Raw genomic sequence first — 22,731 nt, 5'->3', positions numbered from 1 at the left:
AGGTCAAGAAGCAACAGTTAGAACTGGACATGGAACAATGGACTGGTTCAAAACTGGGAAAGGAGTACATCAAGGATATATGTTTTCACCTGCTTATTTAACTTATATGCAGAGTATATTCTGAAAAATGCTGGCCTGGATAAAGCACAAGCTGGTATCACAATTGCCGAGAGAAACACCAACAACCTCAGATATGCAGACGACACCACCCTAATGGCAAAAACAGAAGATGAACTAAAAGGCCTCTTGATGAAAGTGAAAGAGGAAAGTGAAAAAGCTGGCTTAAAACTCAACATTCAAATAACTAGTATCATAGCATCTGGTCCCATCATTTCAGAGCAAACAGATGGGGGAAAAAGTGGAAACAGCGGCAGATTTTATTTTCTTGGGCTCCAAAATCACTGTGGACAATGACTGAAGCCATGAAATTAAAAGACGCTTGCTCCTTAGAAGGAAAGTTATGACAAACCTAGACAGCATATTAAAAAGCAAAGACATCACCTTTGATGACAAAGGTCTGTCTAGTCAAAGCTATAGTTTTTCCAGTAGTCATCTATGGATGTGAGAGTTGGACCATAAACAAGGCTGAGTGCAAAAGAATTGATGCTTTTGGACTGCAGTGCTGGAGAAGACTGTTGAGAGTCCTCTGGACAGCCAGGAGATCAAACCACTCAATCCTAAAGAAATCAACCTTGAATATTCATTGGAAAGACTGATGCTGAAACTGAAGCTCCCATACTTTGGCCACTTGATACAAGAGTCAACTCACTGGAAAATACCGATGCTGGGAAAGACTGAGAGCAGAAGGAGAAGGGGATGACAGAAGATGACATGGCTGGATGGCATCACTGACTTGATGGACATGAGTTTGAGCCAGCTCTGGGAGTTGATGATGGACAGGGAAGCTGGGCATGCTGCAGTCCATGGGGTCACAGAGAGTCAGACACGACTGAGTGACTGAACAATAATGATATAGATACAACCTAAGTATCCACTGAAAGATAAATGGACAAAGAATATGTTTCGTGTATATATAATAGAATATTCAGCCCTAAAAGAAAAGGAAATCTTGTTATTTGTGACAACCTGATGAACCCTTGAGTTTACTGTGATTAGTGAAATACGTCAAATAGAAAGATAAATACATTATGATCTCCTTTATATGTCAAATCTAAAAAACAAAAAAATAAGCTCATAGATAGAGCAGACTGGTGGCTGCCAGAGGTAAGGGTGGATGAAATGAGTGAAGGGAGTCAAACGGTACAAACTTCCAGTTATTAAATAAGTAAGTCATTACAATGAAACATACAGCATGGTAACTAGACTTGATAATATTGCATTGTATATTTGAAAATTGCTAAGAGAGTAGACATTAAAACTTCTCATCACAAAAAAAGAATTGTAATTATGTGTGGTGATGGATGTTAAAAAGATTTATTGTTGTGATCATTTTACAACATATACAAATATCAAATTATTATGTTGTATCCACATAAAACTAGCAAAATATTACATCTCAATAAAACATTTTTTAAAATTATGGGAAGTTTTACTTTAAAAGAAAAAATTTTGTATCTCAAGTCCTGTGGAATAATTTAGAATGGATCCATAAGTGAAGACTGCCCCCAATCCCTCGCAGCATCAGGGTCTTTTCTAGTGAGTCAACATTTCACACGAGGTAGCCAAAGTATTAGAGTTTCAGCTTCAGCATCAGTCCTTCCAATGAACACCCAGGACTGCTCTCCTTAAGAATGGACTGGTTGGATGTCCTTGCAGTCCAAGGGACTCTCAAAAGTCTTCTCCAACACCACAGTTCAAAAGCATCAATTCTTCACTGCTCAGCTTTCTTCACAATCCAACTCTCACATCCATACATGACCACTGGAAAAACCATAGCCTTGACCAGACAAACCTTTGTTGGCAAAGTAATGTCTCTGCTTTTGAATATGCTATCTAGGTTAGTCATAACTTTCCTTCCAAGGAGTAAGCGTCTTTTAATTTCATGGCTGCAGTCAGCATCTACAGTGATTTGGAGCCCAAAAAATAAAGTCTGACACTGTTTCCACTGTTTCTCCACCTATTTGCCATGAAGTGATGGGACCAGATGCCATGATCTTCGTTTTCTGAATGTTGAGCTTTAAGCCAACTTTTTCACTCTCCTCTTTCAGTTTCATCAAGAAGCTTTTTAGTTCCTCTTCACTTTCTGCCATAAGGGTGGTATCATCAGCATATCTGAGGTTATTGATATTTCTCCCGGCCATCTTGATTCCAGCCTGTGCTTCCTCCAGCCCAGCGTTTCTCATGATATACTCTGCATATAAGTTAAGTAAGTAGGGTGACAATATACAGCCTTGACGTACTCCTTTTCCTATTTGGAACCAGTCTGTTCTTCCATGCCCAGTTCGAACTGTTGCTTCCTGACCTGCATATAGGTTTCTCAAGAGGCAGATTAGGTGATCTGGTATTCCTACCTCTTCCAGAATTTTCCACAGTTTATTGTGATCCACACAGTCAAAGGCTTTGGCATAGTTGATAAAGCAGAAACAGATGTTTTTCATGCATAGACTGGCTCAATAAAAAGAAACAGTGTGGACCTAACAGAAGCAAAAGAGATTAAGAAGAGGTGGCAAGAATACACAGAAGAACTGTACAAAAAAGATCTTCATGACCCAGTTAAACAAGATGGTGTGATCACTCACCTAGAGTCAGACATCCTGGAATATGAAGTCAAGTGGGCCTTAGGAAACATCACTATGAACAAAGCTAGTGGAGCTGATGGAATTCCAGTGGAGCTATTTCAAATCCTAAAAGATGATGCTGTGAAAGTGCTGCACTCAATATGCCAGCAAATTTGGAAAGTCAGCAGTGGCAACAGGACTAGAAAAGGTCAGTTTTCATTCCAATCCCAAAGAAGGGCAATGCCAAAGAATGCTCAAACTACCGCACAACTACAGTCATCTCATACGCTAATAAAGTAATGCTCAAAATTTTCCAAGCCAGGCTTCAACAATACGTGAATTGTGAACTTCCAGATGTTCAAGCTGGTTGTAGAAAAGGCAGAGGAACCAGAGATCAAATTGCTAACACCCACTGGATCATCGAAAAAGCAAGAGAATTCCAGAAAAACATCTATTTCTGCTTTATTGACTATGCCAAACCCTTTGACTGTGTGGGTCACAACAAACTTGAAAATTCTGAAAGAGATGGGAATACCAGACCACCTGAGCTGCCTCTTGATAAATGTGTATGCAGGTCAGGAAGCAACAGTTAGAACTGGGCATGGAACAACAGACTGGTTCCAAATAGGAAAAGGAGTATGTCAAGGCTATATATTGTCACCCTGCTTATTTAACTTATATGCAGAGTATATCATGAGAAATGCTGGACTGGGAGACGCATAAGTGGAATCAAGACTGCGGGAGAAATATCAATAACCTCAGATATGCAGATGACACCACCCTTATGGCAGAAAGTGAAGAGGAACTAAAAAGCTTCTTGATGAAAGTGAAAGAGGAGAGTGAAAAAATTGGCTTAAAGCTCAACATTCAGAAACCTAAGATTATGGCATCCAGTTCCATCACTTCATGGAAAATAGATGGGGAAACAGTGGAAACAGTGACACACTTTATTTTGGGGGGCTCCAAAATCACTGCAGATGGTACTGGAGCCAAGAAATTAAAAGACATTTGCTCCTTGGAAGAAAAGTTATGACCAACCTAGACAGCATATTCAAAAGCAGAGACATTACTTTGCCAACAAAGGTCCATCTAGTCAAGGCTATGGTTTTTCCAGTAGTCATGGATGGATGTGAGAGTTGGTCTATAAAAAAACCTGAGGCCACCATCACCCTAATACCAAAACCTGACAAAGATCCAACAAAAAAAGAAAACTACAGGCCAATATCACTGATGAACATAGATGCAAAAATCCTTAACAAAATTCTAGCAATCAGAATCCAACAACACATTAAAAAGATTATACACCATGACCAAGTGGGCTTTATCCCAGGGATGCAAGGATTCTTCAATATCCACAAATCAATCAATGTAATACACCACATTAACAAATTGAAAAATAAAAACCATATGATTATCTCAATAGATGCAGAGAAAGCCTTTGACAAAATTCAACATCCATTTATGATAAGAACTCTCCAGAAAGCAGGAATAGAAGGAACATACCTCAACATAATAAAAGCTATATATGACAAACCCACAGCAAACATTATCCTCAATGGTGAAAAATTGAAAGCATTTCCTCTAAAGTCAGGAACAAGACAAGGGTGCCCACTTTCACCATTACTATTCAACATAGTTTTGGAAGTTTTGGCCACAGCAATCAGAGCAGAAAAAGAAATAAAAGGAATCCACATTGGAAAAGAAGAAGTAAAACTCTCACTGTTTGCAGATGACATGATCCTCTACATAGAAAACCCTAAAGACTCCACCAGAAAATTACTAGAACTAATCAATGACTATAGTAAAGTTGCAGGATATAAAATCAACACACAGAAATCCCTTGCATTCCTATACACTAATAATGAGAAAACAGAAAGAGAAATTAAGGAAACAATTCCATTCACCATTGCAACGGAAAGAATAAAATACTTAGGAAGACATCTACCTGAAGAAACTAAAGACCTATATATAGACAACTATAAAACACTGGTGAAAGAAATCAAAGAGGACACTAATAGATGGAGAAATATACCATGTTCATGGATTGGAAGAATCAATATAGTGAAAATGAGTATACTACCCAAAGCAATTTATAGATTCAATGCAATCCCTATCAAGCTACCAACGGTATTCTTCACAGAGCTAGAACAAATAATTTCACAATTTGTATGGAAATACAAAAAAACCTCGAATAGCCAAAGCGATCTTGAGAAAGAAGAACGGAACTGGAGGAATCAACCTACCTGACTTCAGGCTCTACTACAAAGCCACAGTTATCAAGACAGTATGGTACTGGCACAAGGACAGAAATATGGATCAATGGAACAAAATAGAAAGCCCAGAGATAAATCCACGCACATATGGACACCTTATCTTTGACAAAGGAGGCAAGAATACACAATGGATTAAAGACAATCTCTTTAACAAGTGGTGCTGGGAAAAATGGTCAACTACTTGTAAAAGAATGAAACTAGAACACTTTCTAACACCATACACAAAAATAAACTCAAAATGGATTAGAGATCTAAACGTAAGACCAGAAACTATAAAACTCCTAGAGAAGAACATAGGCAAAACACTCTCTGACATACATCACAGCAGGATCCTCTATGACCCACCTCCCAGAATATTGGAAATAAAAGCAAAAATAAACAAATGGGACCTAATTAACCTTAAAAGCTTCTGCACATCAAAGGAAACTATCAGCAAGGTGAAAAGACAGCCTTCAGAATGGGAGAAAATCATAGCAAATGAAGCAACTGACAAACAACTAATCTCAAAAATATACAAGCAACTCCTGCAGCTCAACTCCAGAAAAATAAATGACCCAATCAAAAAATGGGCCAAAGAACTAAATAGACATTTCTCCAAAGAAGACATACAGATGGCTAACAAACACATGAAAAGATGCTCAACATCACTCATTATCAGAGAAATGCAAATCAAAACCACTATGAGGTCCCATTTCACACCAGTCAGAATGGCTGCGATCCAAAAGTCTACAAATAATAAATGCTGGAGAGGTTGTGGAGAAAAGGGAACCCTCTTACACTGTTGGTGGGAATGCAAACTAGTACAGACACTATGGAGAACAGTGTGGAGATTCCTTAAAAAACTGGAAATAGAACTGCCTTATGATCCAGCAATCCCACTGCTGGGCATACACACTGAGGAAACCAGAAGGGAAAGAGACACATGTTCCCCAATGTTCATCGCAGCACTGTTTATAATAGCCAGGACATGGAAGCAACCTAGATGTCCATCAGCAGATGAATGGATAAGAAATCTGTGGTACATATACACAATGGAGTACTACTCAGCCATTAAAAAGAATACATTTGAATCAGTTCTAATGAGGTGGATGAAACTGGAGCCTATTATACAGAGTGAAGCAAGCCAGAAAGAAAAACACCAATACAGTATACTAACGCATATATATGGAATTTAGAAAGATGGTAACAATAACCCTGTGTACGAGACAGCAAAAGAGACACTGATGTATAGAACAGTCTTATGGACTCTGTGGGAGAGGGAGAGGGTGGGAAGATTTGGGAGAATGGCATTGAAACATGTAAAATATCATGTATGAAACGAGTTGCCAGTCCAGGTTCGATGCCCGATACTGGATGCTTGGGGCTAGTGCACTGGGACGACCCAGAGGGATGGTATGGGGAGGGAGGTGGGAGGAGGGTTCAGGATGGGGAACACATGTATACCTGTGGCGGATTCATTCTGATATTTGGCAAAACTAATACAATTATGTAAAGTTTAAAAATAAAATAAAACTAAAAAAAAAAAAAAACCTGAGCACTAAATAATTGATGCTTTTAAACTGTGGTGTTGGAGAAGACTTTTGAGGGTCTCTTGGACTGCAAGGAGATCCAACCAGTCCATCCTAAAGGATACCAGTCCTGAGTGTTCATTGGAAGGACTGATGCTGAAGCTGAAACTCCAATACTTTGGCCACCTGATGCGAAGAACTGACTCATTTGAAAAGACCCTGATGCTGGGAAATATTGAAGGCAGGAGCTGAAGGGGATGACAGAGGATGAGATGGTTGGATGGCATAACCGACTCAATGAACATGAGTTTGAGTAAACTCTGGGTGTTGGTGATGGACAGGGAGGCCTGGCGTACTGCAGTCCATGGGGTCACAAAGATATGACTGAGCAATTGAACTGCACTGAACAATAAAAAGTGGTTTAAGTAAGTGTATTAGAGTACTTTCATGTCAGGACATATTTTTAGACCATTTTGAATGATAGTCATTAAGAGTTTTAACAATCTGTCAAAATGTGTGTAACTATTTTAAGCAAAAAGGAAAAGCAAAATTGTATATCTGGCATGAGTATAATAATGTAAAAGTAAGCATAGAAAAAAAAAACTGGAAGTATATCAAGTGACTGTTACTGCAAAGTAAAACTAAGTTGAATTTTATATTTTCTACTTTGTATTTTTACATTTAAAATAAAAACCATGTACTACTTCTATAAAAAGGTCTTCCATTTTTAAAAAGTCGCATACTCAAACACATCCCTTTTTCCCCCAAATATCAAATAATGGGTAAGATTTTCAACAATCAGTTCAGAAAAACTGAAAGAGCTAGGAGTAGTTCAGAGTAGGAATTGGGCTACAAAAGGTGCTGTCTCTGTCTCCAGAGTCTTCGGAAGCACAGTAGGGACAGAAGGAAGAAGCAGAGGCTGGAGGTGAGGCAGACACATCAGGGTTCATGGACAAAGATCATGAAGATGGACTGGTGTAGGCATCAGTAACCCAGACAAAAGGCTGAGAAGCAAGGTATCAGGGAGTCATCTGAATAGGACTGGGGGCACTGGAAGCACAGAGAAAGCTTCCCGCTGAGCCAGATTTGGTCAAAGAGTGAGAATGAGCAGGGAAGGGAGGTACAGTAGCTGAGGGTGCTGAGCATCCTTACTCCTCCCCAGAGTTAGGCCTCCAATCCACCAGCTACAAAAAATCCCTCCCTCTTATGTCACCAGATCTTTTCAGCCTGAAGTAAGATCCATGTGGCTATTAGACCAAAGAGCCCTTACACAAAAAGAAAAAAAAAAAAAGTGAAACTCACCAGTCAAAGCCATTGTATTCATTTGATGATTCTACCCACACGAACACCAAAAGCACAGACATGCAAAATGAAATGACCAGACATGGGTAAAATAATCGTTCTCTCTAGAAACAGAAAGAAGAGAGTATAATTAAGTTCCATTTACTCATGGTATCTCAGAAACATCTGCATACACTCATCAGAGGTCTGCATAGCTGCAGTGCATTACCCTCCCCAGGCTAGAGAGACCTCTGTATTCTCTTATCCCTATGGAAGCTTGTATAAGCCTATTTATGACATTTATTACACTGAAATGCAATCATTTTTTTTCTGATGCAAATTTCTTCTTTGAGGAAAAGGAACTTTTGTTACAAATCTCTGTATTGCCAGTGTCTAGCACAGTTCCTTAAATGCAGCTGGCTCTTTGTAACCATCTGTTGAATTCATCCACCTCCTGTCTACCAAATGTTTGTTCAGTGATTCATTCACTGAGTAATTCATTCATTCATTATTCATCAGGTCATTTAGCCATTTATCTTCCCAGATTTGAGGAAGGGGAAACGTAGGTGAGGGAATAAACTTTTTTTTTAGTAGTTTATCTTGCACAAATACAATGCCAGGGATTTCAAAAGCTACTTTCATTTTCTTCATTTCTCAATACAGTTATATAAGGTATTGGTAACCTCATGTTGCAGAAGAGAGAACTAAGTCTCAGAGAAGTAAAAGTAATTCACTCAAGCCAATTCACACAGCCAAGAAGTATCAGATCCATTGCCCAGATCTGTGAGCCCAAAGCCAAGATGGAGGATATCTTTATGGAGAAGGTAACTCCCTGCACTGAAAATTATATCACAAGTCAACCAAATCAGAGGTTGTCAAACCCTTCCTGGGAACATTAGGTTTAATTTGCTACCTGAGTTATAATCCTGACATTTTTATATCACATGGATGAAAAATTCTGTTTCTTTGTGTCTTTCACACTGCCTGTATTCTGCAAAACATGGATTTAATAATCCCTGCCTTGTGCAAAGTATGGGGTTACCGTGAAGTAAGAATTAAGAAATAAAATAGAAAACGTAGAGTATTGACAGACCCATTCTGATGAGAGACATTATAGGTATCAAGGCACTAAAACACAACTTCTGCAGTGTAGGAAGCTGAAGAGAACAGCTTTTGACTCAGGTTATACTTACTCTCTACATAAAACATGTGTGGACTTTGATAAACATGTATCAGATAAAGTTACTGCCCTGCTTACAAGACTCCCAGATCTTCCCACTATGCGAAAATATAATCCCAACTCCTTGCCATGACCCAAAGGTGCACACAATCAACTCTTGTCCATCCCTGACCTCATCCCATTCTACACATCGACTCCATTTCTGAACTCCAGCCACGCTGGCTTTCTGTTTCTAGAATATGACCAGATCTGTTCCCACCTCAAGAGTTTCACAGTTCCTGGTCCCTCTTCCTGGAGTATTTTTGCCCCCAGATGTATACATGGCTGGCTCCACCTTTATATTTAAGAGATTGCTCAAGTGACATTGCTTCAAAGCAGCCTTCTCTAATCAGGTTCCCATCCACCTGACCCATTTTCCTATGTATTATCTTCAAAGCTCTTATCACTGTCTGAAACCATCTTTCTTCATTACTGTTTATTACCTAACTCATCCCACTAGAATGTCAGGTATAGGAAGGCCAGAGGCCTTAGTGGTCTTACTCACTTACACACATTCAATAAACTTGTTCTTGTTGAATAAACACATCTCCTTATTTTGATTCTCACTGTTGTCACTCTTGCTCAAAAATTAATAGGCTCCCCTCTGTTTACAGGACAAAGTTCAAATATTTTAGGCTGACATAAAGATGCTACATAATTAGATTAAAATATTCCTTTCCAATCTGATCACTTACCATTTATCACCTTACCTGCTCATAAATTCAATACTGTAAATTTGTTTTTCCCTAAACACACCGCTGTGCTTCTCTATCTCTGGACTTCTGACTACTGCATTAGCTCTACCCAGAATCCCCTATACCATCATTCCTGTAAGTGGAAGATGACTTCACAAGTCAGTGACTCCAAGAACAGTAAAATAACAGCTAACATTTATTTAGTGCTAACCATATGCCAAGCCCTGTTCTAAGTATTTACATATTTTATCTCTTCTTTCCTCCCAACAAACTCCATTGGTGGGCACTGCTGCTACCATCTCCATCATTCAAATGAGGAATCAATCACTAGAATGTTAGGTAACTTGCCAAGGTCCCACAGTGGTTAAGCACTAGTTTGGAGATAATCAATGATGAAGTCATAAATTGAATCCAGCCAGCCTTTCCCCAGAACACAAGGAATTTATTCTTTTGCTATATGCTAGACTTCTTCCCCTGAGCATAAACAGGGCCTTGAGAATTGCCCAGGGACTTCAAAAATTGTATAATTTAACTCCCTCTATAGAGAGGCTCAGAGATAGCATATAACCAGCCCTAAAGCAGAGCTGGAACAAGCACCAAAATGTACTCCCAGGCACTGGTCCAGGGACTTTTTCATTATACCACACTGCCTCCAATGCCACCTTTCCTAGGAAGCTTACATTTTCTTTCATTCAATGTCCTTTATAGTTCTCTTGTAACTTACTTCATCATTCCTAATAAATATTTGTTGCATCAATTCGCTGTTCTCCATTTTTACCATCACTTCACTAATCGAGGACACCAACATCTCTAACCTTGATTACTACTGTTGCTTTTCTCTTTGAAGGCAAAGACACCTTTCTGCATTACTCTCGTACTGTCTAATGCATCTTCCACATGATCCAATAATTGTTCCAAAACGTAGCTCAAAAAATCTTTAGGGACTCTCAATTCCCTACATGGAAGAAGTCAAATTCTTAAAACCACACTACATCTACCAACTCCCTCTCTACGTTCACTTCCCATCACTTATCCACTCATATCTTCTGCTCCACCTAAAATAAACCTCAGACCAAGCCTTTTGACTCCTCTCCAGTACCATTTCTTTTGCCACCCTCTATTCTTTATCTCGGAGAAGGCAATGGCACCCCACTCCAGTACTTTTGCCTAGAAAATCCCATGGACAGAGGAGCCTGGTAGGCTGCAGTCCATGAGGTCGCTAGAGTTGGACACGACTGAGCGACTTCACCTTCACTTTTCACTTTCATGCATTGGAGAAGGAAATGGCAACCCACTCCAGTGTTCTTGCCTGGAGAATCCCAGGGACAGGGGAGCCTGGTGGGCTGCCGTCTATGGGGTCGCACAGAGTCGGACACGACTGAAGCAACTTAGCAGCAGCAGCAGCATTCTTTATCTATCCAATTCTTAATCACATGTCACATTCTAAACAAAGTTATTTTTGGCTCCCTCCCTTGTAACATGGACACAGACGTGCATGCATATGAATACACACACACACACACAATTATACCATTTCTCTCAGTATATTGAAATTAAATGTTTACTTGTCTTTTCCTCCAGTAGACTGTGAATTCCTTGAGGAATTCACAATGCCAGAGGACTCGTGTTATCCTCAGTCACTGGTACAGAAACTAAATAACTGGGGGGGAAAGATATATGGACTGAAGGACACTCATGCCTAATGGGAAGCCTCCCATTCCCACCACTTTCCTTAAGCTCCGCATGTCAGACAACAGAAATCAGTAATCCAACTGGACAGAATCCTGGACCCAGCTAGACCAAGTATGTAATTAAGTGAACATACATAATACGGCCGTCCTTTTCTCACTTCAGTGTGCTCATCATTTCACCTTTTACATCACAGTGCCCACCACAGAGCCCCAAAATACGGTTTAAAGAAAGAAAGAGGTGCTCAATGAGGATATACCACATGCTACCACTCAGCCTTACCAGCGATCCTTCATTAGAGAAAATCAAATACTTGCCTGACCAGTAATAAAGGAGCACCTTATTTCCTGCTGGTTTTTGTTTTTCATAAGCACAGTTCCTTTGGGAAACTCACACTGAAGAGAGATTTAAAAATTCAACTATTCCTATACTCCACAGCCAAGAACATCTGACTGACCTAGATCTTACTTCTTCTTCCAGGTTCACTTAATAAAAGAAAAGATGAATAAGTGAATAACAGAATGACAAGAAATTAATAATAAAAGTGAAAGAAAACAAGCACATGTTTCAGGAAAATTAACTGTGGCCCCAGAATTGTGGCAGACCTTTAACAGAAGAGCTAGAGCCCCTGCCTAGTCCTGAAGACTTTAGTGAACCTGTATGAGGGTAGGAACCAGCCCATGTTCCCCAAATTAAAAAAAATGTAGTTCAGCTTCTTCCCATCTCTCTGTACCAAAGAGCAGCACTGTCCATGTTTAAATTTCTTCTCCTGTTTGATTTTCCAGTGGCAGCTGTAGCAACCAATAATGGTAGTAACAAAGCATATGTGGTTGAAGATGTGTAAAATCCATGGAGTATCCTTTTTTTGTTTTCTTGTCTGGCTCTGAGGTTCAGTCTTGTTGGCCTTCATAGGCATGGTTCACCTTTTTGCTGTAATAACATATAAAACAATCAGGATCTAGTAGTTTCTTTAAATGTTTCCTACCCTACCATTCTATAGAAAGTTCCATCAAAATAGATGGATTTTAAAATTTTTTTTATAATCTAGGATAATGCACTGGATTTGGTATAGAAGATGAAAGCTTCATCCTATCTCTCCCACTATCTAGTTGAGTGTTTCCTGCAGTCATTGCACCATTCAAAGTTTAGTTTTCCCAGCTCTAAAAACAGGACCATGTTCTCTGCCCTAGCCAACTAACAGACACTGAAGGCATCAAATTCAATAATATGGAAAGTAAAAAAAAATTTTTAACTTTATTATGCTCTTGAAATAACCTGAAAACTTAGGCAACACGAAGGAGTTACACCAAAAACACAGTCTTTGACTAATAAGTGACTCAGACACACAGCTGCCTGCCCTTCATAATCCAGATGCTTTAAAAGACTGATAAAGAGAAAAACCTCAAAACTAGCTAGCAAAGAAGACATATTACATGTAGAGGAAAAAAGGTAAGAATGTCTTCTTAACATTCTTACAACAACAATGATTTCTCATTGAAAACAACACAAGCCAGAAGACATAGGAGCAACATCTGTAAAGAACTTAAAAAATGAAACAAGTTAACCTGGAATTCAGAACTCAGCAAAAACATAAAAAATGAATGTAAAATAAAAACCTTTTCAGATATTTGAAACAATAAGAATTAATCAATAAGTGATTTATACTATGAGAAATTTTAAAGAAAGGCATTGAGTATGAAGGGGAAAAGTACCTGGTGGGAATCCACATCTACATAAAGGAATAAAGTACACTGAAAATATTAAATATATCAATGGATATAAAATACTGTTTTTCTTATTTTAAAAATTACTTCAGAATTTAATAAACTATTTGAAGCAGAAGCAAAAAAAAAAAAAAACAATGACTATTGTAGCTTATAACAACTATAAAAGTAAAATGTATGACAATGGTTCCAAGGCCAGGAGCAGAAAATGAAACTACATTGCTGTATAGTTCTCATACTATATATAAAGTGGTGCAGTATTACTTGAAAATAGATTCTAATATGTGAAAAAAAAGTATGCTATAAACTTCAAAGTGATCTCTGGAAAAAGGTGTACATACATAATAAGTCAAATAGGAGATGAAATGAAATCATAAATCATCAATCCAAGAGGAAAAAAAAAAGATAAATAGAACAAGAGAACAAATAGGGAGCAAATAGTAAATGCCAGATTTAAGCCTAAATACATCAGTGTGTGTTAGTCACGCAGTCGTATCTGACTCTTTGCAACCCCATGAACTGTATACTCTTCTGTCCATGGAACCCCACCAGGCTCTTCTGTCCACGGAATTCTCCAGGCAAGAATACTAGAGTGGCTTGCCATTTCCTTCTCCAAAATACAGCAGTAATTCCTTTCAATGCAAATGAACTAAATGCTCCATTTTAAAAAACAACAAAATTGACTAACTGGATTAAGAGAACAAACAACAACAAGCTCCTTACAAGAGTTTGGTTTGTTAAGACAGATTTAGGAAAAAAATGGAGAAAGACAGTCCAGTACTTAGGACTCTATGCTCTCACTGCCAAGGGCCTGGGTTCAAACTCTGGTCAGGGAACTAAGATCCCACAAGCTGCACTGTGCAGCACAAAAACAGGAAAAAAGAAAAAGGTACACCTTGTACATATATCAGTGTTCAACTACCAGGATAATGCCATCGACTAAGCATGGACAAAACTTCAATCACATATAACAAAAAGCTTCTACTACTCACACATCTGAGCTGATCTGCTATCCATTCTGCTGATCTGCCTCAGCCATTATGACCAGACAACTCTGCCCCATGTGTCACTCAACCAGGCTGACCTGAGTATGTTTTCATGGTGATGGAAGTCATCCAAGAGAGCAAGTCTCAATATGCAAGCCCATTTCAAGCTTCTGTGTCAAGGGATGTCTTGAAGTCAAATTCAGCTCATGGTAGAGGGCACAGTAAAGTTGCAAGGCAAAGGGTGTGAACACAAGGGTATAACTAAAGGAAGGATGAAAACTGAAGTCAAAGGATATAATCTACCTCACTATATTATCATTAAATCAAAAAACTTTAAGGCAAAAGCATTAGCAGAGACAAAGAGGGACATGTATAACGATGAAGAAATATTTTTAAACGTTTGTGGGCACCTAATTACATAGCCTCTGAAGGCGAAATAGACAAATCCACAACCACGGTAGGAAATTTAGCACACTTCTCTCAATAAACGATATAATAAGCAGATAAAAAAATTGTAAGGATACAGAAGATGTTAACAACTTAATAAACTAGTTTTAACTAACATTTATAAAACACTGTACTCAATGACTGCAGAGTTTTATGTTCAAGCAAAAATGGAACATTTATCAAAAAACACAATTAAGCCAGAAATCAGTAAGAAAGAGACCTAGAAAATCCAACACTTGGGAATTAAACACCATATTTGTAAAAACCCATGGGCCAAAGGAAAATGACCACAACTGAACTGAGAAAACAGTCTGAACTGGTTGATGAACTTACATAACTTGGTGTGACTACCGTGTCCTAGAAAGATGTCAACAAAAGTTCTGTGTCTGGGAGGAAGGTAAGCTGCTTGAATACTAAATAAAAGGCAACATTTAAAGCAGAATAATTACCATAACCATTTTCCATATGTACAGATCTCTAACTTTGTGTATATCAGCCAGAGTAGCCAAGTTCATATGAAAATCAATAATATTTAAGGAAAGATCAATAAATAGTTTCCCTTGCAGCTCCTTCTAAGATTTCCAAACCCATGTATTCAACAGCCTACTGAAATCTCCACTTAAATTTCTTACAAGCATTTCAAAACTAACATGTCCAACACTGAATCCTTGACTTTACCTCCAAAACCTATTCTTCCTGAAGTCTGTCCCCTTTCAGTAAATGACGCCACTCTTCACCTCCTTGCCTGAGGCAAAAAGGATTGAGATACCAGAAAAACTCACCCTCACCCCATAAAAACTAGAAAACTGGAAATATATATATATATAACTACTATAAGAGGTCGAAAAGGCAGCGATGAGCAATGATCCTCGAGAAGAGAAACCAACGAACATGGCCCTTCACACCTGCAGTGACTTCTCACAAGCTGGGGCACCTGGCATGTAGCGGAGCTTGGTGGGCCCCCCCACCCATCCCCTCTACTCACCCTCCCTCACTCCCCCACTCCTCACCTCCCCAACCCCCGTCTCAGATGGGGATTGGGGACTGTCTCAGGTCCTCAGCATCCTCTGTAGAGCACAGGGGATAATGGCAGCTCCAGCTTTGTTGGAGGACGTGGTGAGGATGAGCTGACAGGATAGAGTGCCTCAGGTGTGCCTGCCAACTTGAGAGTATTAATGTAGCTTTCTCTTTCTGGAGATGCTTAAGGGGGAAGTATTTATGGTGACTTCACCATGGAAAAACTAAATCTGGAATTCAAGCTGGAGGGGCCGACATCCCTCAAGCTGAAGGGGCCGACATCTCTCAAACTGAAGGGGCCGACATCTCTCAAGATGGAGGCCAGGCAAAATGAAACGCCCAAAGCTGGAGCGTGGTGGGCGTGGCCAGGGGCGTGGCCTCGGGTGCCTAGTGAGACGCTAAGACTGAATTTAAAGCCAACCGCAAACCTTAGCTCAGACCAACACGCTTTAAATGTTTTTTAAGGTATGCCGTGTTTGTTTTATTTTTGGTTCTTCTAAAAATATTATTTTCGTTCTTCTAAAAATAACATAAACTTAGTTCTGGTTAATCGCTTAGTTCAGGCACTTATATTCTAGCCCAGTTATTCATAGTTTCATTTTTTAGCTATTTTTTCTTGCCCTTTTTCCCCCAAGCTGCTTCAAAAATAGACCTGTGTAGTTTTGTTTCTTTGTTTAATCTTTGATCCACGCAGCTATTTCTCTAGCTCTGATTTTATTTCTGAGCTCTAAATTCTTGTACCCATCTTATGTCCTGGGGTAGACACGTCAAATTCAGTAAACTCTCACCTGAATTATCTTTCCCTTCTAATCTGCTCCATCACCTGGAAGTGCTTCCAGATTGCCAAATAACAAGATCTGAAACCTATGCCTCATTCTTAACTCCTTCTTCTCCTCTGCAACACCCCCTCCCTCCTAATAAGGACCAAGTTCTGCTTGTTATATTTCCTATTCATTTTTATCCATGTCTCCTAGTCATTCCGTGTTGATTTCAATGCCTACTAGGCCTGTAATCACCTCCCTGGGTACCAACTGCTTAGTATTGCTATAGTAAGCCTTTAAGGAAGTTATAGTTACTACAGTTGACTCCCAAAGAATCGCACTACTTCCAGTTTACCTTCCCAAAAATTTACCTTTCAAAGATCAGGTAGTAAGTGATCTACAGGAATTAGACACTAACTACCTTAATGTGGTTTAGTGTATGGTGTTCTAATTGGCATGCTGTGTGAAGCATTACCCAGATTGTACAAAGAGGAGGCCTTATGCAGACTACATTTAGCAACTGTGTCCGTTGGCTGGTCAGTTAATTTGACATCTGGCAACTTCCAGTGAGAACCAAAAGCTGTTAGCCAACATAAATTTCCTTGCCAATCGCTGACACTATAGAAACTACAGAAAAAGAAAAGAACCTCAGCAAGAATAGAATATTTTTTCTTTTTTTCAGATCACAGCATAAATTCAAGCTTGAGAGGATGAAAATATTAAATATATATCTTTAGAAAAATAATCTCAAATTTTTTAGAAGTTTCTTGCAATTACTACTCTAAAGAAAATTAAAATGTATACAAATAAAAGGAAAAGTGTGAAAAGCTTAATGACAACATAAGTATCAAAGAAAAAAAGAAAAGAAAATGACTTTTCTATATACTACAAATAAAACTGGACAGTTATCTGACATTTGTTTTCAACAATTATTTTTACAAAATATAGGCTCAAAGTTTAGAATGATACAATTTTACTATATTTTTCAGTTCAATTCAGTGGCTCAGTCGTGTCCAACTCTTTGCAATCCCATGAATTGCAGCACGCCAGGCCTCCCTGTCCATCACCAACTCCCCGAGTTCACTCAAAATCACGTCCATTGAGTCAGTGATTCCATCCAGCCATCTCATCCTCTGTTGTCCCCTTTTCCTCCTGCCCCCAATCCCTCCCAGCATCACGGTCTTTTCCAATAAGGCAACTCTTCACATGAGGTGGCCAAAGTATTGGAGTTTCAGTTTTAGCATCGCTCCTTCCAAAGAACACGCAGGACTGATCTCCTTTAGGATGGACTGGTTGGATCTCCTTGCCGTCCAAGGGACTCTCAAGAGTCTTCTCCAACACCACAGTTTAAAAGCATCAATTCTTCGGCACTGAGCTTTCTTCACAGTCCAACTCTTACATCCATACATGACTACGGGAAAAACCATAGCCCTGACTAGATGGACCTTTGTTCGCAAAGTAATGTCTCTGTTTTTGAATATGCTATCTAGGTTGGTCATAACTTTCCTTCCAAGGAGTAAGTGTCTTTTAATTTCATGGCTACAATCACCATCTGCAGTGATTTTGGAGCCCAAAAAAATAAAGTCTGACACTGTTTCCACTGTTTCCCCATCTATTTCCCATGAAGTGATGGGACCAGATGCCATGATCTTCGTTTTCTGAATGTTGAGCTTTAAGCCAACTTTTTCACTCTCCTCTTTCACTTTCTTCAAGAGGCTTTTTAGTTCCTCTTCACTTTCTGCCATAAGGGTGATGTCATCTGCATATCTGAGGTTATTGATATTTCTCCCAGCAATCTTGATTCCAGCTTGTCCTTCTTCCAGCCCAGTGTTTCTCATGATGTATTCTGCATATAAGTTAAATAAGCAGGGTGACAATATATAGCATTGACATATTCCTTTTCCTATTGGAACCAGTCTGTTGTTCCATGCCCAGTTCGAACTGTTGCTTCCTGACCTGCATACAGATTGCTCAAGAGGCAGGTCAGATGGTCTGGTATTCCCATCTCTTTCAGAATTGTCCACAGTTTATCATGATCCACACAGTCAAAGGCTTTGGCACAGTCAATAAAGCAAAAATAGATGTTTTTCTGGAACTCTCTTGCTTTTTTGATGATCAAGCAGATGTTGGCAATTTGATCTCTGGTTCCTCTGCCTTTTCTAAAACCAGCTTGAACATCTGGAAGTTCACAGTTCATGTATTGCTGAAGCCTGGCTTGGAGCATTTTGAGCATTACTTTACTAGCATGTGAGATAAGTCCAATTGTGCGGTAGTTTGAGCTTTATTGGGCATTGCCTTTCTTTGGAATTGGAACGAAAACTAACCTTTTCCAGTCCTGTGGCCACTGCTGAGTTTTCCCAATGTGCTGGCATTTTGAGTGCAGCACTTTCACAGCATCATCTTTCAGGATTTGAAAGAGCTCAACTGGAATTCCATCACCTCCACTAGCTTTGTTCATAGTGATGCTTTCTAAGGCCCACTTGACTTCACATTCCAGATGTCTGGCTTTAGGTCAGTGATCACACCATCATGATTATCTGGGTCGTGAAGATCTTTTTTGTACAGTTCTTCTGTGTATTCTTGCCACCTCTTCTTCATATCTTCTGCTTCTGTTAGGTCCATACCATTTCTGTTCTTTATCAAGCCCATCTTTGCATGAAATATTCCCTTGGTATCTCTAATTTTCTTGAAGAGATCTCTAGTCTTTCCCATTCTGTTGTTTTCCTCTATTTCTTTGCAGTGATTGCTGAGGAAGGCTTTCTTATCTCTCCTTGCTATTCTTTGGAACTCTGCATTCAGATGCTTATATCTTTCCTTTTCTCCTTTGCTTTTCGCTTCTCTTCTTTTCACAGCTATTTGTAAGGCCTCCCCAGACAGCCATTTTGCTTTTTTGCATTTCTTTTCCATGGGGATGGTCTTGATCCCTGAGTCCTGTACAATGTCACAAACCTCCATCCATATTTTTAATTAACCCTATAAAGCATAGTATTAGTCCCTGAAATTAAGATATTAAATAATTAAGTATATTTCAATGCCAAATGTAAATGTATAAATAAATACATAATGAATGAGAATATCATGGCCTTAACTCTCAAAGCACGTAGCACAGAACTTGATATTCTGATCAATTTAGTTGTAACATCTATAACTTTTATAATGAGACCTAGTTGATTAAGATCAATATATATTAACAGGATAACATAGGCATAGAAGAATGAATGACATGGTCACACTCTGAATGAGTGGATGTCTCATCTAGTAGAGTGGATGTCAGAAATAATGATCAAATGTGATAAATAACCTTGTATGATGAACAAATGAAAGCTTATAGATGTTCCATTAAAAGTGATCACTTTGCTTTTGCACAGAAAAGGAAGCTATAAATAAGGTGAAAAGACAACCTTCAGAATGGGAGAAAATAATAGCAAATAAAACAATTGACAAAGGATTAATTTCCAAAACATACAAGCAGCTCACACAACTCAATACCATAAAAACGACCAATCCCATCTAAAAGCAGGCAAAAGAACTAAATAGGCATTTCTCCAAAGAAGACATACAGATGGCTAACAAACACATGAAGAAATGCTCAACATCACTTATTATTAGAAAAATGCAAATCAAAACTACAATGAGATATAACCTCCCACCAGTCAGAATGACCAGCATCTAAAAATCCACAGATAACAAGTGCTGGAGAGGATGTGAAGAAAAGGCAACCCTCTTGCACTGCTGGTGGGGATGTAAATTGATACAGTCACTATAGAAGACAGTATGGAGATTCCTTACAAAATTAGGAATAAAACCACCATAAGACCCAGCAATACCACTTCTAGGCATTTAGCCCAAGGAAACCAAAACTGAAAAAGACACATGTACCCCGATGTTCATTGCAGCACTGTTTACAGTATCTTGGATGTGGAAGCAACCTAGATATCCATCGACAGATGAATGGATAAAGAAGCTGTGGTACATATATGCAATAGAATACTACTCAACCGTAAAAAGGAACACATTTGAGTGAGTCCTAGTAAGGTGGATGACCTAAAGCCTAATATAAAAAGTGAAGTAAGTCAAAAAGAGAAAAACAAATATCATGTACTAATGCATATATATGGGATCTAGAAAGATGATACTGATGAACCTATTCACAGGGTAGCAATGAAGATGCAGACATAGAGAACAGACTTATGGACAAGGGCAGGGGATAGGAAGGAGAGGATGAGAAGAACGGAGAGAGTGGCATGGAAGCATATACACAAACATATGTAAAATAGATAGCCAATGGAAATTTTCTGTATGATTCAGTGCACTCAAACTGGGGCTCTGTAATAACCTAGAGGAATGAGAAAGGGTGGGAGGTGAAAGGGAGTTTCGAGAGGGAGCAGACAAATGTATACCTATGATTAATTCTTGTTGATATATGATTAATTCTTGTTGATGTATAATAGAAATCAAACCGATAATGTAAATCAATCATCAATCAATTAAAGATAAATAAATATAATTATTAAAGAAAAAATAAATAAAATGCAAACCTGAACATAGTTAAAATTCATTCCTAAGCTCCTTAAATTGGATCCTACCTTTCTCTCCAGCTTCATCTTCCCCCTTACTCTCCTTCATTCCCACTCATATTGAAACCCCAGCAAAAGCAAATCCCTTGTACTGCTCCCCTAGATCACTATGTACGTTTATTCATGATGTCCCTACTTCCAGGCTGACCCACTTCCCATCCTCAACTTTCACCTGGCTAACACATCTTGTTAGCGTAAGACTCAGTTTAAGAAGCCTTCTTTGATCATCACCACCTATTCCTCACCAGCAAACTTGGTTAAATATTTGCTCCTCTTGTCCTGTATGTCCCTTGAAATGCTTGCACCCACTGAGATTAGGTAGCAAGCAAGGGATTAAGCAATCTTTTGTGACATGAAGATTGTCTGGAACTTCATTCTGATTTTTTCTTTAGACATCTTTTCCTCTTTTCTTATCAACAGAGAATGAGGCATAGGTCCCGTTAGGGCAAATACAGACCTGATCCTGTCATTCTTGGTTTTAAAGCAGAGGCAAGTAAAACAAAACTAATGCAAGCAAAACAGAATGTAGAAAAGGACACCAAAGAGCTTATCAAATAAGTCTAATTATCACATTCTTATTTCAAAGAACCTTAGTATTCAGTTAATCTCTGTGGGAGGCTTTAACTTTTAAACTTCCCTGTTAAAAATCAGTAATGAAAGTTGACTTCGGGACATGATGTGTTTTACATAAGAAACCACAGATTCCCACTGATACCTGGGAAAGGTTTTTTCCTAGCTTTATTGTCCCAACAGAAGTAACTCAATTTTGTAAATTCTTTATAATCTAATTAAATTGTTCTTTTGTAATGAATATTATTTTAAGTTTGATGGACCCTTTCCGATCCAGATAAAAGTATGATGAACTCAAAAAGATTGTTTTGGAAGAATTAGTACATTTTAAGACTCCTTCATAACTACAAACTGAAAGTTTGCTAGTCATTTCTTCAAAACTCTCCTTTCCTTCTGCAGAATATAAGCTTTTAGTCCAAAAGTTTCCATAAGGAGCAAGCTGACCTGTGATTTTTTTTTCCCCTAGTGATCATTGTTACACTACTATCCGAGGGGAAAATCTACTAAAAACAACATAAGAGAATTTGTAGTTTGCTATAGACTGTAAACCCTAATTCAAATACTTTTAAAATATATATTTTCTTCCCCTCTCTCTCTCTCTCTCACACACACACACACACACATACACATATGCACAAAGTCATTTGCTATTTAAACACCTAGACTGATGCATGGTCACCTAGGCTGTGTGTACAGAAATTTCACAGTAAAATATAAGAGGCTTATATGTTAAATAACATATCCTTTTATATATATATATATATAATATATATACTTATATAATAAGAAGTATTATAAAAGTGTAGCAAATTCCTAACTTTTCTTGCTTTTGGAAGTCTAGACAATAGCTATCTCAACTTTTTTTTTTTTCTAATTACTATAAGAGCAATTTTATTGCTCACTGCTTGGACTGAAGGATGAGTCAGGAGTTACAAGTCAGGAGTTTCTTTAAGTAAAGGTTATCTAAATCTTAAAAATGATAAAATTGACACAAAGAAAGGGATAAACTTGAGACCTATGGATACATGTCACCTCACCAGCTGAATGATTTCCCTTTCTTGGCAGCATCCTGGGGCTTGATATATATTCTAGCCATATGTGAAGCAGTATATCAAGCCCAAAGTTTGGGCAATATCACTACTAAATATATACGATATTCCTGTTTTAAGAAATATCCTTATTTTAAAAAATGAATCTCCTTTTAAATGAAAGATCACTGAAATTAATGCTTTGCTTTTAATATACCATGATAAAGAAATATTGAACTGCAAGTCTGAAGGAGATACTAAATACTAATATTAGGGCT

The 22,731-nt window shown here is 38.4% G+C and overlaps 1 protein-coding gene across 10 annotated transcripts in view; it reads right to left on the bottom strand.

Annotated features, from left to right (window-relative positions):
- Positions 1 to 15,875, bottom strand: part of LOC133241095 (glycerophosphodiester phosphodiesterase domain-containing protein 4-like) — a 173,786-nt gene extending 157,911 nt beyond the window's left edge. For 3 of the 10 annotated variants that reach the window (XM_061406178.1, XM_061406176.1, XM_061406180.1), the window contains exons 1-3: positions 15,511 to 15,874; positions 12,077 to 12,273; positions 7,762 to 7,865 (exon numbers count right to left, since the gene is read on the bottom strand). In XM_061406178.1, the coding sequence (XP_061262162.1) occupies positions 7,762 to 7,865; positions 12,077 to 12,259 (287 nt within the window). In that variant the 5' untranslated portion in view covers positions 12,260 to 12,273; positions 15,511 to 15,874. The other 7 variants (XM_061406173.1, XM_061406182.1, XM_061406175.1 and 4 more) reach the window with 4 other exon arrangements.
- Positions 15,876 to 22,731: the final 6,856 nt, after the last annotated feature.

This window comes from Bos javanicus, chromosome 29 (genome assembly GCF_032452875.1).
Source record: "Bos javanicus breed banteng chromosome 29, ARS-OSU_banteng_1.0, whole genome shotgun sequence".
Lineage (NCBI taxonomy): Eukaryota > Metazoa > Chordata > Mammalia > Artiodactyla > Bovidae > Bos > Bos javanicus.
The sequence above is the reverse complement of the archived record's forward strand: the minus strand, read 5'-3'. Positions and strand labels throughout refer to the sequence as shown.